The sequence below is a fragment of the Antedon mediterranea genome, chromosome 2, assembly GCF_964355755.1.
Source record: "Antedon mediterranea chromosome 2, ecAntMedi1.1, whole genome shotgun sequence".
In the NCBI taxonomy this organism is placed as follows: Eukaryota; Metazoa; Echinodermata; class Crinoidea; order Comatulida; family Antedonidae; genus Antedon; species Antedon mediterranea.
In genome coordinates, this window is record NC_092671.1 from 40,314,144 (window position 1) to 40,327,692 (window position 13,549).

A 13,549-nucleotide genomic window follows, 5' to 3' on the forward strand; every position below is an offset into this window, starting at 1 on the left:
TTTTAGATTATGATGCGCAGACGCATAATTGTGCTATAGTAACCAGTTTTATTGAAAAATAAAAAGGTCGAAAATTTGCCATTTAAAAAAAAAAAAACCCTGTACAGGGAAATTTCCGAAAAATGGCCGAATTTCGACCCTTTTATTTTTTTGACATAAATGGTTACTATTGCATAATAAACATGCGCAGAGTCGAATAATGGGTTCTGCGCATGTCAATTGTGCTATAGTAACCACTTTTGACATAAATGGTTACTATAGCATGAAAAACATGCGTAGAGTCGAATAATGGGTTCTGCGCATGTTAATTGTGCTATAGTAACCAGTTTTATCGATAAATAAAAAGGTCGAAAATTGGCAATTTTTTTTAAAAAATCCCTGTACTAATAGTACAGAAAAATTTCCGAAAAATGGCCGATTCTCGACCCTTTTATTTTTTTACATAAATGGTTACTATAGCATAATAGACATGGGCAGAGTCGAATAATGGATTCTGCGCATGTCAATTGTGCTATAGTAACCACTTTTGAAATAAATGGTTACTATAGCATAATAGACATGCGCAGAGTCGAATAATGGGTTCTGCGCAAGTCAATTGTGCTATAGTAACCAGTTTTGACATAAATGGTTACTATAGCATAATAAACATGCGCAGAGTCGAATAATGGGTTCTGCGCATGTCAATTGTGCTATAGTAACCACCTTTGACATAAATGGTTACTATAGCATAATAAACATGCGCAGAGTCGAATAATGGGTTCTGCGCATGTCAATTGTGCTACAGTAACCACTTTTGACATAAATGGTTACTATAGCATAATAAACATGCGCAGAGTCGAATAATGGGTTCTGCGCATGTTAATTGTGCTATAGTAACCAGTTTTATCAAAAAATAAAAAGGTCGAAAATTGGCAATTTTTTTGAAAAAATCCCTGTACTATAGTGCAGGAAAATTTCCGAAAAATGGCCGATTTTCGACCCTTTTATTTTTTTACATAAATGGTTACTATAGCATAATAGACATGCGCAGAGTCAAATAATGGGTTCTGCGCATGTCAATTGTGCTACAGTAACCACTTTTGACATAAATGGTTACTATAGCATAATAAACATGCGCAGAGTCGACTAATGGGTTCTGCGCATGTTAATTGTGCTATAGTAACCAGCTTTATCGAAAAATAAAGAGGTCGAAAATTGGCAATTTTTTTGAAAAAATCCCTGTACTATCAATCAATCAAAGTAACATTTATTTCTCTTGTCTTTCATAGAAAATAAAAATTAACAGTAAAAATGATTAAAATAAGAGGGGCAACATTCCTAAAAAGCAAAGCTTGTATAAGGCAGCCCATAGAAAATGAAAAAAAAAAAAACAGGACAACACGGGAACCGGAAACAGGACAAAAACAGTAATGAAGACTTTTAGATTCAGTACTATAGTACAGGAAAATTTCCGAAAAATTGCCGATTTTCGACCCTTTTATATTTTTTACATAAATGGTTACTATAGCATAATAGACATGCGTAGAGTCGAATAATGGGTTCTGCGCATGTCAATTGTGCTATAGTAACCACTTTTGACATAAATGGTTACTATAGCATAATAGACATGCGCAGAGTCGAATAATGGGTTCTGCGCATGTCAATTGTGCTATAGTAACCACTTTTGACATAAATGGTTACTATAGCATAATAGACATGCGCAGAGTCGAATAATGGGTTCTGCGCATGTCAATTGTGCTATAGTAACCACTTTTGACATAAATGGTTACTATAGCATAATAGACATGCGCAGAGTCGAATAATGGGTTCTGCGCATGTCAATTGTGCTATAGTAACCAGTTTTGACATAAATGGTTACTATAGCATAATAAACATGCGCAGAGTCGAATAATGGGTTCTGCGCATGACAATTGTGCTATAGTAACCACTTTTGACATAAATGGTTACTATAGCATAATAATTGAATTTTAAAAAGTGGATATTTTGGCAATCTTTTAAAAAAATTCTGTACTACAAAACAAGGGATTTTTTCAAAAAATGACCAAATTTCGACCTATTTCTTTTTTAAAATACCTGGTTATAAACACTCCAAAAAAGATGATGATAACGCAATATACGCACATATAGCAATATTACGGCATAATAATTGAATTTTAAAAAGTGGATATTTTGGCCATTTTTAGACAAAAATCCTTGTTTTGTAGTACAGAAATTGTTTACCAAAATATCCACTTTTTAAAATTCAATTATTATGCCATAATATTGCTATATAATTATGTGCATATATGGCGACCGGTCTTTATAATTATGTACAGAAAAGAAGGAAATTGGGACACTTCATATTTATATAGGTTAAAGACCCTAAATATTTTAAGTATTGAAGATATATTTAAAGTGTATAGACTCACATTAGGTTTTAAAATAATGCATGGCCTCTGTCCATCATCCTTTAATGAGTTTGTGAGATCAAGTGAGAGGTGTGAAGGGCGGTTAATACATTGGAAGGCAAAGACCAATACATTTTTAAATTCATCGTTTGTATTTTCCCTAGATTATGGGAGCAACTTCCCAATGAAATTAAACAATGTGCTACAATTTCAGACTTTAAAGCCCCCAACTCATCAAACATTTGATCTCAAAATATTAAGTTGTAATTGTTTATATTGTTTATTCAATGCAGCTTATTTTTAATTGGTGTATCTCATTATAACTTTGTTTTGTTTTGTTTTATTTTGACTTAATTTGTGCTATTTAGTTTTGTTATTTTTGTATTTTATAAGTAATGATGGAGTAAGAGCAGTTTTCTGTTTGGGCTCATGTCTATTACTTGCTCCTGGCAAGATGAATTGTAAAATGTAGTTTATGAACTTTTGCCGAATAAATATTATTATTATTATTATTATTAATATTATTATTATTATTATTATTATAGAAGCGTCAAGCTTTTATCTAAAACGTATGGGATAACTGACAGACAGGATTAAACAAACAAATATTTCTAACTTTCAAGAATTTTTTTCCACTAAGAAAATACAGAAATATGTTAACATTACGATTGATTACCTAAATGGTAAACATAGTTTGTTACGTTAGTAAGTTGTTATTAAATAAATTTTTGATGAGTTATTGTTATTGCTTGTTATGTTAGTGGTTAATACGTTAAAGTAGTATTTTGTTGAAAAACATATATAATTATATCTATATAAATAATAAATATATAATAAAGATTTCGTACAATATCAATAGATCACAGAAAGACCATCTAAACGTGTACTTTTGTTAATATTTTCGATTCGATCATGCGCGGAATTACTACGTTGCTATATTTTGTTAAATATTTTCGCACTGGCTTCGTTTTTCAAATTTCTTAAGAGATTTACACAAAGCATGTAGATCATCCTTTAAGTCATCGATAAAGCTAGCAACTTGTAAAGCATTCGTCAGTACGTCTATACTCTGCGTGTAGGGATCATATCGAACAGTAAATGGTCTTTGTATAGTACACGCGTACTTTCTGAAAAGAAAAGAAGATAAACGCTTATAATGTAATATTTTATCCTAGACGCACACTCCCATATGACATCTAGTCTGGTTTCCAGACGGAGTTTTAACTTGAATATTAGTAAAAAGATAAATATTTTGGCACGTATGGCGTTTCATAAGTAAACTACTTGAGCTCGTCTTTATAAATTGGCCTTAAACGCCCATTTACACTAGGACGATAACGATCGACGATAAATAGACAAATATGCATTTTTCATACATAAAATATGAAAACTTTTCATTCTAGAACTATATAGAATAACCATCTATGCTTCCTTTGATGAAAATGATATGAACACGTCCAATCAAATGACGTCATGATTAGTAAGAGCAAACATATTGTGACAATACAACGATTTTATTGTTTTTATTTATCATGACGTAATTTGATAGGAAGACAGCATAAATGATTATCCTATAGTTCTAGAACGAAAACCTTTCTAATTTTATGTAAAAAAGGTGCGTGCTTATACATTTTTCGTCGATATAGTGTAACTGTGCAGGCTATTTTTTATTTTATTATTTTTTTAATTTTATTTTATTTTATTCAATTTTCAGGCACAACAATACATGACAACACAGCGGTGCAGCACCCTGAGGATTGCCATCTATCGAGATGGCTCTCCATATACTGCACTAGAACATATCAGACAAACATATACACAAGATGCTCTACATAAACAAAGACTTATTATTAAGTCTTTGGGAGTGGAGTTGTAAATTGTCATGAGAAAAAAACCCTGACATATGACAGGACTTGAACCCAGGACCCTTAGATTGGTAGCCAAGCATCATAACCACCAAGCCACAGCTCCACTCCGCTCCACTATACTAACTATATCTGTAATTGTGGATAGCTCACCTAATATCAGAGGTAGCTTGCTGAAATGACTGAGAGATGAAGTAGCAGTCTTGGTATGTAGTTATCCGGCATTCTTGCTTCATTATCAACGCCATATCGAACCCTGATACCTCAGCTTCACGTGTAAGGGCATACTTAATGGCAAACAAATTATTTTCATAATAATGTTATATAATTAATATTATGCTTGCGATAGTATATATTACAATGTTTGCATATTTCGTTTCAAAGTTTCGTCAGAAATTACTGTCTTAATTATTATCCCCTCCCTCGCTTATCCCCCTCCCCTTACTTATCCTCCTCCCTCGATTATCCCTCCCCTCGCTTATCCCCTCCCTCGATTACCCCCTCCCTCGATTATCCCCCTCCCTCGATTATCCCCCTCCCTCGCTTATCCCCCTCCCATGATCCCCCTCCCTCGCTTTAAAAAAAAAAATAGATTTTTAAAGTATTTAACTACCGGTATATTAATGAACACTAATTCATGAACGCTTTAAAAATATTTTAAAAAATAACTTTTTAAAAATATCTTTTTAGGGCCTTATGGAAGAATCGCTTTCTGATAAGTAAATATCGCATTGTAAGCCAGGCAAAATAAGTGTCAAGACTATGAAATCGTGTTGTTGAATACAAAGAAGCATTTATTTATCTAATATATATTTATTGATAATTGTTGACATGCAATACCTTAAGTTCGCCTATAGATGACAGCAAACCTGCTCCATACACGCGCGTTTTTCCGTTTTGCTTGCACAGTCCGAATTCAACCGTAAAGAAATACAACTGAAAATGAACCAACATTTCGTATCATCAATAGATAGGTTTGTTAACCTAAAACAACTTTATTTGCACATTCATCATACTCATGTATGGAAAGCCGAAAGTGGCACTCCCCGCGTTCCATAGTCCAGTGTCTATTCCGTTAGTGACGTGACGCCATGAAAACATACTTGACTACAATTTAATGTCAGCATTTCAACACGCGTACCAAACGCCATGTTGTGGTTTTATTATTAATAACTAAAAAATTTCAAATACATACCGTTGCTAATTTCTTAATCTCAGCCTCTGATGCTCCCAAAGATGCCAAACCGATTTCCTAGATTGAAAAAGGATCAAAACAATTAAGAGTAAATAAATTGATATAACGTTTCGAGATTACAAAAGCTTCAGAACCGGGCTGCCAGGTTAATTTACCAAGTACCTATGTTTGTTAGTTCTAGACCTCTGCTTTATGAATTGCATTGGCTACCTGTTGAAAGTAGAATCACTTTTAAAGTGTTACTTCATGTCTACAATTGTATAAATATTAATGCGCCCTGTTATCTGAGCAATCTCTTACGGGTGTATAGATGTGCTAAGAGAGGCCTGAGGTCCGAGATAGATCACACTAGATTGGATCATTGTCCCGAAAAGCGGACCTCTGGAAATAATACTTTCTCAAAATTTGGACCGGTGATGTGGAATGAACTCCCGTCTGTGATCCGGGAACAAACCACGGTTTTAAAATTTAAAAAAGCCTTCAAAACACATCTATTTCCTAAGAAGTGACTCATTGTTGGGTGTGCTGATGTAAAGCGCTTTGATCATTTTATACTAATTTGGAAAAGCGCTATATAAATAAAATAATAATAATAATAATAATATGAGAACACTTAAATAGAAAATTCATAATAAGAAACTTTTGAAAATATAAATTAATGGAAATAATAGAATAAATAGAAATATAGATGATGTATCTTGATTTATATTCAAACATCATTGAATTCAACAAACCTGTGAAAAACTTGCGAATGATTTGTTCGCCAACATCGGCACGTGACCAAGGAGCTCATGACAACAGTCACTAAAAAATAATGTTGATAACACATTTTGAACGTTTCTTTTATACAAAATACACTATTTCCGGAGCTACTGCACTTTCGCACCTAAAACTGGGCATAAGACTTCACGGTCACTTACCATCAGCGCAGCGGGTGAATATTTTTAAATTGGGTAAGCATTAGCACAAACAAAGCATTATCGCATACAGGAGTAGGCCTGAATTGTCAAAATATGCTGTTAATTTGTAGGATTACTTACGGTTCCGGTGTATATAATGGACTTGACCGATGACGTACATACTGGGTACAATGAAAAACACGGAACGCTAAACCCGCTAAGAAATTACGTGGCGACAAATAACCAGCCACAGGTCGCAGTTGAAATCCACTTTGTTCTATACAACACAGAGATTAATTATTTTAATAAAAATGATAACTTGTCTTTCAATTTGTAAATGCCAACCTAGGTCAGGTCAATTGATTGTTGTCGGGCGTCGCCTTGACCTAGAAACCATCAAAACCGCGTCGAAGTGTCAAGCGAGGAAGCACATGCAAATATCTTCGCATGCGCACAATGAATTAACATGACGTAGTTTGGTCGTCGCCCATAATACCTAAAATCTTCAAGTAGTTGGTACAATAGATGCGATAAAATGGTTCTACATTTTATTGAAAAGCACTTGAGCTTCCTTGCCAATGACATATTTAGAAGATGCTTACACTTTCAGTTACATGCTGTTTATTCTATAGTTTAAATATTCATATTTATATATGAAAACAATTAATCATCTATTTACCTTTTAGAAATTGCGAAACATCTTCAAGCTGTGGTATGCTATCTATCCTGAAAGACGAATAGAAAGTAATGCAGTTGACTAGAAATTATATAATCTTTATGCGAGAGTATACTTTAAGATTCATATTTCTCAATGGGCAACAAATCCAAACATATGGGTCTGGAATTGATCATGTGTACATCATTTTGTTTTATGTTTGACGAAAGATAGAAAACAATACACTAAAGTAATAACACGTTACTATTAGTCATTATCTCCCTCGCAAAGTATAATAGGCTATACTTGTACTTACTTATCTCTACGTTATACGTAACTTGTATCTCCCTCGCAAAGTGTACGGTATACTATAAGCTATTATTGTTCCTAATCTACGTAACTTACTTGTATCTCGCAAAATATACTAATCAATTTTTTGTCTATAACTTTGCAAAATATACTATTTTCCCTACACGTAGCCTTTGTATATATCTCACTCGCAAAATATACTATTGTCCCTACACGTAGCCTTTGTATATATCTCACTCGCAAAATATACTATTGTCCCTACACGTAGCCTTTGTATATATCTCACTCGCAAAATATACTAAGCGATTTTTGTATTCCTAAGTTATACGTAGCTTACTTGTATATATCTCCTTCGCAAAGTTCTTTGAAGTTGTGAAGGAACTCCTGACAGGCATGTGTCGGATAAAGAGACTCCAGTTCTGAAAACACACGGCCCCTTAAAAATAATATGAATAACAAGTCATTAAACATCTTTAAATTAACAAAAATGTGATAAATAATATGATTTTATGTGAAAGCTAATATGAATGTGAATAAAAGTAGTGTTTACGCCACAAAAGAGAAAAATAATCTTTAAATTCTTTTTTAAAGAACTCTTGATTACACACTTGGCGCACGTAAATTGACCTGTATTGTTGAATACGGTTGAACTAACGGTAAAGATCAGAATTAATATTACCGGTATTTAAGATGATCTAAGATGTTTGATTTTTGTTTTTCTCATTTTAATAAAGTTTTACGTACCATGTTTCGATTTCTTCTTTTGTGTATTCAATCCTTGGAATTGTTTGTCCACTAAAAAAAAACACATTATATTAATATAAAAAAAATATTAATTAATAAATATTTTACAATATTTACAGTTGACCCTGTATTCATGGCCTTTAGACCGGGCTCTATACATTTTGTAAACCACTAAGTAAGAACTATATACTACCGTATATAATTCAGCTTTTGAAGAACGTAAATAAGTTTTTTCTCCATTGTTTTAAATTGGAAGACAATCAAGGGGCCCTCTTGATGAGTGTGACAGTGGCTATGTGCATACCACCTTATTTATAGAGGGTGACCTTAAACAGCGTATGCTGGCAATCAAGGGCCCTCTTGATGAGTTATGATGAAGTGTCTGTGTGTGACAGTGGCTGTGTGTATACTACACCGGGGTAACCCCCTACTCATCTCGAACGATGTACTAGGTTCTTTAAAGTGCACCTGAGCCAGATTTGTACACTGGACCTACGGTTTCCGTGAAGACTTGTTCTACCACCAGAACCACAAAGCGAGTTATGCTCGAACCCTTGCCGATGTTAATATGGCAAGGTATTACGATTCCACTGTTAACCGCTTGGCCACTTGTATAACTACTATTAACAATATACTTATAATTATTGGATTATGTGTTTCTTACTGTCTGTAGTTATAAGCAATATCAGCAAATAACCTTCTTCTTTCTTGGTATTCATTATCTTTGAATCCCTACAGTGCAATATAACATAGAAAGTCAGGTATGTAAAGAAATATAACCGGCTATTGGCTTAGCGGGTAAATAGAACAATTATTGAATGACTTACCCGGTAAATAGAACAATTATTGAATGACTTAACCGGTAAATAGAACAACTATTGAATGACATACCCGGTAAATAAAACAATTATTGTATGACTTACCCGGTAAATAAAACAATTATTGAATGACTTCCCGGTAAATAGAACAACTATTTAATGACTTACACGGTAAATAGAACCATTTGTGAATGCCTTTTTACCGGGTAAATAAAGCAACTATTGAATGACATACAGGGTAAATAGAACAATTATTGTATGACTTACCCGGTAAATAAAACAACTATTGAATGACTTATACCGGGTAAATAAAGCAACTATTGAATGACTTATACCGGGTAAATAAAGCAACTATTGAATGACTTATACCGGGTAAATAAAGCAACTACTGACTGACTTACCGTGTAAATAAAGCAACTATTGAATGACTTACCGGGTAAATAGAACAATTATTGACTGACTTACCCTGTAAATAGAACAATTATTGAATGACTTAGGCCTACCGGGTAAACAAAATAATCATTGAATGACTTACCGGATGGTCCCCATCGAAATCGGTTCCATACATCAACACCATGTTTGCTGTATTATCTAATTCAGCAATCGTTTGAGGAAACCAAGGCGCATTTTTTAAGGGATCTACAACAACAAATAACATTAAACATTATACATTGGCCTTCTTCATCATCACTGAATGGAATTTAATCTCCACTTGGCTTGCTTTAAAATATATATGTTTCAAGAAAATAAATAAATAAAATATAGCAAACAACTAAGAAAGCTCCCACTCTCATTAAAACATGCAATGTTAGATGCTGACTGAGCGCCTGCTTAGCATTGCATTTCATTGCATAGTGCGTTCGATCTGAAACTACCAACAGAAATCAAGTTACCATCGTTGTTAAACATTGTTGTTGGTTGGTACAGACACGAGTTACAAATCACAACTACTTAGTTCAGGAACATCTTGTATTTATAACAAGTATGATGAATTATGTACCCACATTTGTTTTATTGAACAATGATTAACATTTATTGATATATAAAAATAGCCATGATAATACTTTTATGCCTACTTAATTGATACATTGCCAAATTGAGACTTCGTTCCTATTGCCACATTTCTAAGTACACAGCTTTTTTTTCTAGCCCCCTTAGGAAAAATAATCCAGATGTTCCGTTTGCAAAAAAAAAAAAACAATTACAAAATGCGATCTTTCAAGATTACCATCACCATTGATATCACAAACTGTTTAAAACTCAATATTGTTATTGCATAAAATTAATTTCTAAAATTGTTGGCGTGTACCATTTAATCAAACTCAAGAGAAATATTAATCTGCTAAAACAGACCAAGTTTAGGAACTCCCCCCCCCCCCACCCCCAAGAAATGTATATTGTGGGAATACAAGAACAAGCAAAGAATATTTCTAAGTTAGTTTTACTTCATGTAACAAAAATAATAATTAAACTTTTCTCTTATTCAGCTAAATTAAACACACATAGGGCCTACTCGCAACATGTTAATCGCATAAAATACGCAAATATATCAAGAAATAACAAGTGGAAAATGTGTTGCTATATATTAAGTACATGTGATCGTTTTGAGAAGTAACTTTTAAATTGTTATTATTCATTATCTATAAATCACAGAAAATTAACAGAAAAAAAACATACAACAAAATAAGTACATAAACATGCTACTTATGGAACAAATAAGTTTTGAGTTGTTTCTTAAAAAGACGAGAATTAGGAGCTTGTCGAATATCCAAAGGGCTGCTGCGGATCATAGACAGAGAACGCACTGTCGCCAAAAATAGGTCAAATGCAACTCTACGAACAATGCCATAGTATTGTAATTTGAATAGGAGAATGTGTGTTCAATAGTGCCATTCCCCCTGAATGTCAATAAAAAATATAACTTTTCAAAACAATTTCAAAAGGACTTAATTAATAACTAAACGTCGCTGCCATTTCTGTTTGACTATCGGTTCAAATTGGATTAAATAAAAACCGAACGAATACAAATTCACCCATCACTACAATAATTAATATGCTAAACTAGTTCAAAAGACAAAAGGAGATACAGAGTGATATTGTTGTATCTTTCGTTTTAATTGCATTTTACTTTTTACTTTTCTATTGTATTCAATTCAATTCAATTCAACTTTATTTCAGACAAACTGTCCAAATGAAACATATAAATACAATACAAAATAATACAAAGCATTATGTGACAACCGTCATGGAGAGAGGACTAATAATTATTTTTTGACATATAGTGCCTCTTAAAATACATGTGGATTATGTTGTTAAGTGACGTTTAACTGCGAGATGAAATATGTTGTCGTATATTATAATGGTTTCCAAAAATTTGAAAAAAAATTAAAATTTATTTTTCACCTGATTTAAATATTGAGGTTATTTTACCAAGTTTAAGTAGATTTTTTTATTATAGGGGTTTCTCTTTTGCCTGTATGCTTTTGAAATGTTTTTTTTTCATTATCCTGTCTGTTGATGTTTTTATGATTTTTTTATATTTATATTATTATTATTATTATTATTATTATTAAACTTTATTTCAGATTTCTCCATATACAGTAAATAAAAGGTAACCCTATTTATTTTTGTGACAAGAGTCAAACTTTATCAAAAGCTGTTTTGGCTCCTTTTCACATATTATACGGTACTGTATATATATATTATATATGTGGATAAATGTGAATGATACTAATGATGATGATGAATGAGGGCAGGAGTTTTCAAAATAAGAAATGTTGAAAATATGCCGTTATAAATTGGGTTGTTGTTTGTAATTATGGTTTCCAGTAATGAAGCAGTAATTCTGGGGAGACGTTGAATTATTGAGTGGATTCCACTCAATAATTCCATGTCTGGAAGGAAAAACTAATAAAGAGTTTGATAATCATTATCTTCAGATATATTTGAAATATTCTAACAGGAGAGCGGTTTTGTTTTCTTTGGACAGATATGTCCAAAGATATAACATAAAATGAACACGTTGACTGGAAACAGCGACTATAGGAATGCAAAAACGATGGCTTACATGTTATCTCTTTAATTAATTCATTGAAGTTTTTTAAAAACAAACAACAACATTAAACCTGCGGATTGCCATAAGGGCTCTCCATGCTACACATAAGTAAAACAAAATAAAAATATTTAAGATATATAAAATTGACAAATTGTGTTAATGGTTATTTTTAGTTTGATCGTTTATTAGATATTATCAATGTTTTGACGGGTTTCGCCAGCAGAGTTGTTGAATCATCAGCGAACACGCCTCTTATACTCTAGTTGCTTAAGCTTACTTTTATTTTTCATGATATTAGTTTTGATTTCACCTTTCACACACATTTAGCAAGTATTTTTCTTACCCTGAAATGGAGCTGGAAGGCTGTGACTTTCGCTGATGTCTTCATGTTTTACTTCAGCGCCATGCGTACGGTCTTCAACTATCCCATTAGTATTCTCATCGTCAAACTCTGGCAAACCATTTTCTTTTCTACTTCCGCTAGATTCTAATTTTTTTGAGTTGTTCTTCTTTAGTCGAAGCGCCAACAGCAGCAACGATTACTGTTGTCAATATTGGCTGTAGAGCTGCAACTGCTTGGGCCACAATATCTTCTATGATCACTCCGTCTAGTTTAGGTTGTACATCCTTACTAGACCCAGGAGGGGTTTTGGTGAACTTTATAGTATCGGTAACCGTCTGACTTCTTGATTCTTTTACAACACCATTAACACTAGCCTTCTCGATATTTAATATTTCGAACTTGTTTGTTGTTGCCATTTTAAACTGTTACTGTCAAAAGTCTGCAAATGATTGAAGTAGCTTAATCCGGGTACCTCGTTATTACTTGATAATAGTTTGAAAGTCCATTCAAATTTAAATATAAAAAAAACAGATAATAAAAGTAAAAGGTGCGTACGTTTTGTGTTGACTAATTGAGCCCGGTATTCAATCTATCCAATCCACTGCACAGAGTTCTGAAAAGCTTTAGGTCTAGGTAATAAGATTCACTTTCATATAATGGCGAATGGAATGCTAAGTAGACGGAATTATTTGTTACAATCGTAAAAATGAAATACCGATTGAAATTGTTCACCTTCTTGTTTTGTGACTAGACTAGGAGGCACCGGATCCCTGAAAAGATCAAGACTTAACCCTAACTGGGGTACTTACAAACGGATCCCCATTTAGCGGTGATGGTGTATCCCCATACTCCGGTGTGGGTGCTAGCTTGGTGTTTTTTTATTTTGTTCTCTTCCTTTTGTTTTCCAATTTTTCTCTCTATTGTCGAGTGCATAGAGACATCGTTTATTTGCACTGTATAAATCTATCTATTATTATTATATTTAAAACAAAGTTTTTTAACTAAATAATTGTATTTACCTTGAATTTACCTTGAATCGCCACAGTCCATCTTCTTTCGATAGAGTGTGGCAGGGTTAAGGGGGCTTTTTGGCCCATTATAAACCCATGTGTTTATTTATCTCTCTCTTGAAGCAGAGTAGGTTTAGAGCAGATATTGCACTTTGTGGTAAGTTGTTCCAGACATTCACTACACGCTGGCTGTAGAAGAATTTCCTACTGTCCAGATTTGGTTTTTCTTTTTTCAGTTTGTACGAGTGTCCTCTTGTCTTTCCATACTC

General features: G+C 33.2%; 1 protein-coding gene across 1 annotated transcript; it reads right to left on the bottom strand.

Annotated features, from left to right (window-relative positions):
- Positions 1-3,103: 3,103 nt before the first annotated feature.
- On the bottom strand, positions 3,104-9,834 carry LOC140039931 (tryptophan 5-hydroxylase 1-like). Its single transcript, XM_072085526.1, has 12 exons — positions 9,766-9,834; positions 9,408-9,511; positions 8,719-8,786; positions 8,055-8,105; positions 7,648-7,746; positions 7,026-7,072; positions 6,488-6,623; positions 6,182-6,251; positions 5,448-5,504; positions 5,093-5,188; positions 4,406-4,539; positions 3,104-3,514 (listed from the first exon to the last, which is right to left on the bottom strand). Exons 1-12 carry the CDS (start codon positions 9,779-9,781, stop codon positions 3,331-3,333), a joined length of 1,062 nt encoding a protein of 353 aa, XP_071941627.1. The 5' UTR covers positions 9,782-9,834; the 3' UTR covers positions 3,104-3,330.
- Positions 9,835-13,549: the final 3,715 nt, after the last annotated feature.

Bases quoted from the DNA above. Each gene is read 5' to 3' on its own strand.
- LOC140039931 (XM_072085526.1), bottom strand. The intron at 8,787-9,407 runs GTAAGTCATTCA...ATTGCACTGTAG, and splicing joins ATTTCGATGGGGACCATCCG to GGATTCAAAGATAATGAATA. The intron at 5,189-5,447 runs GTATGTATTTGA...GTTCATTTTCAG, and splicing joins AGATTAAGAAATTAGCAACG to TTGTATTTCTTTACGGTTGA.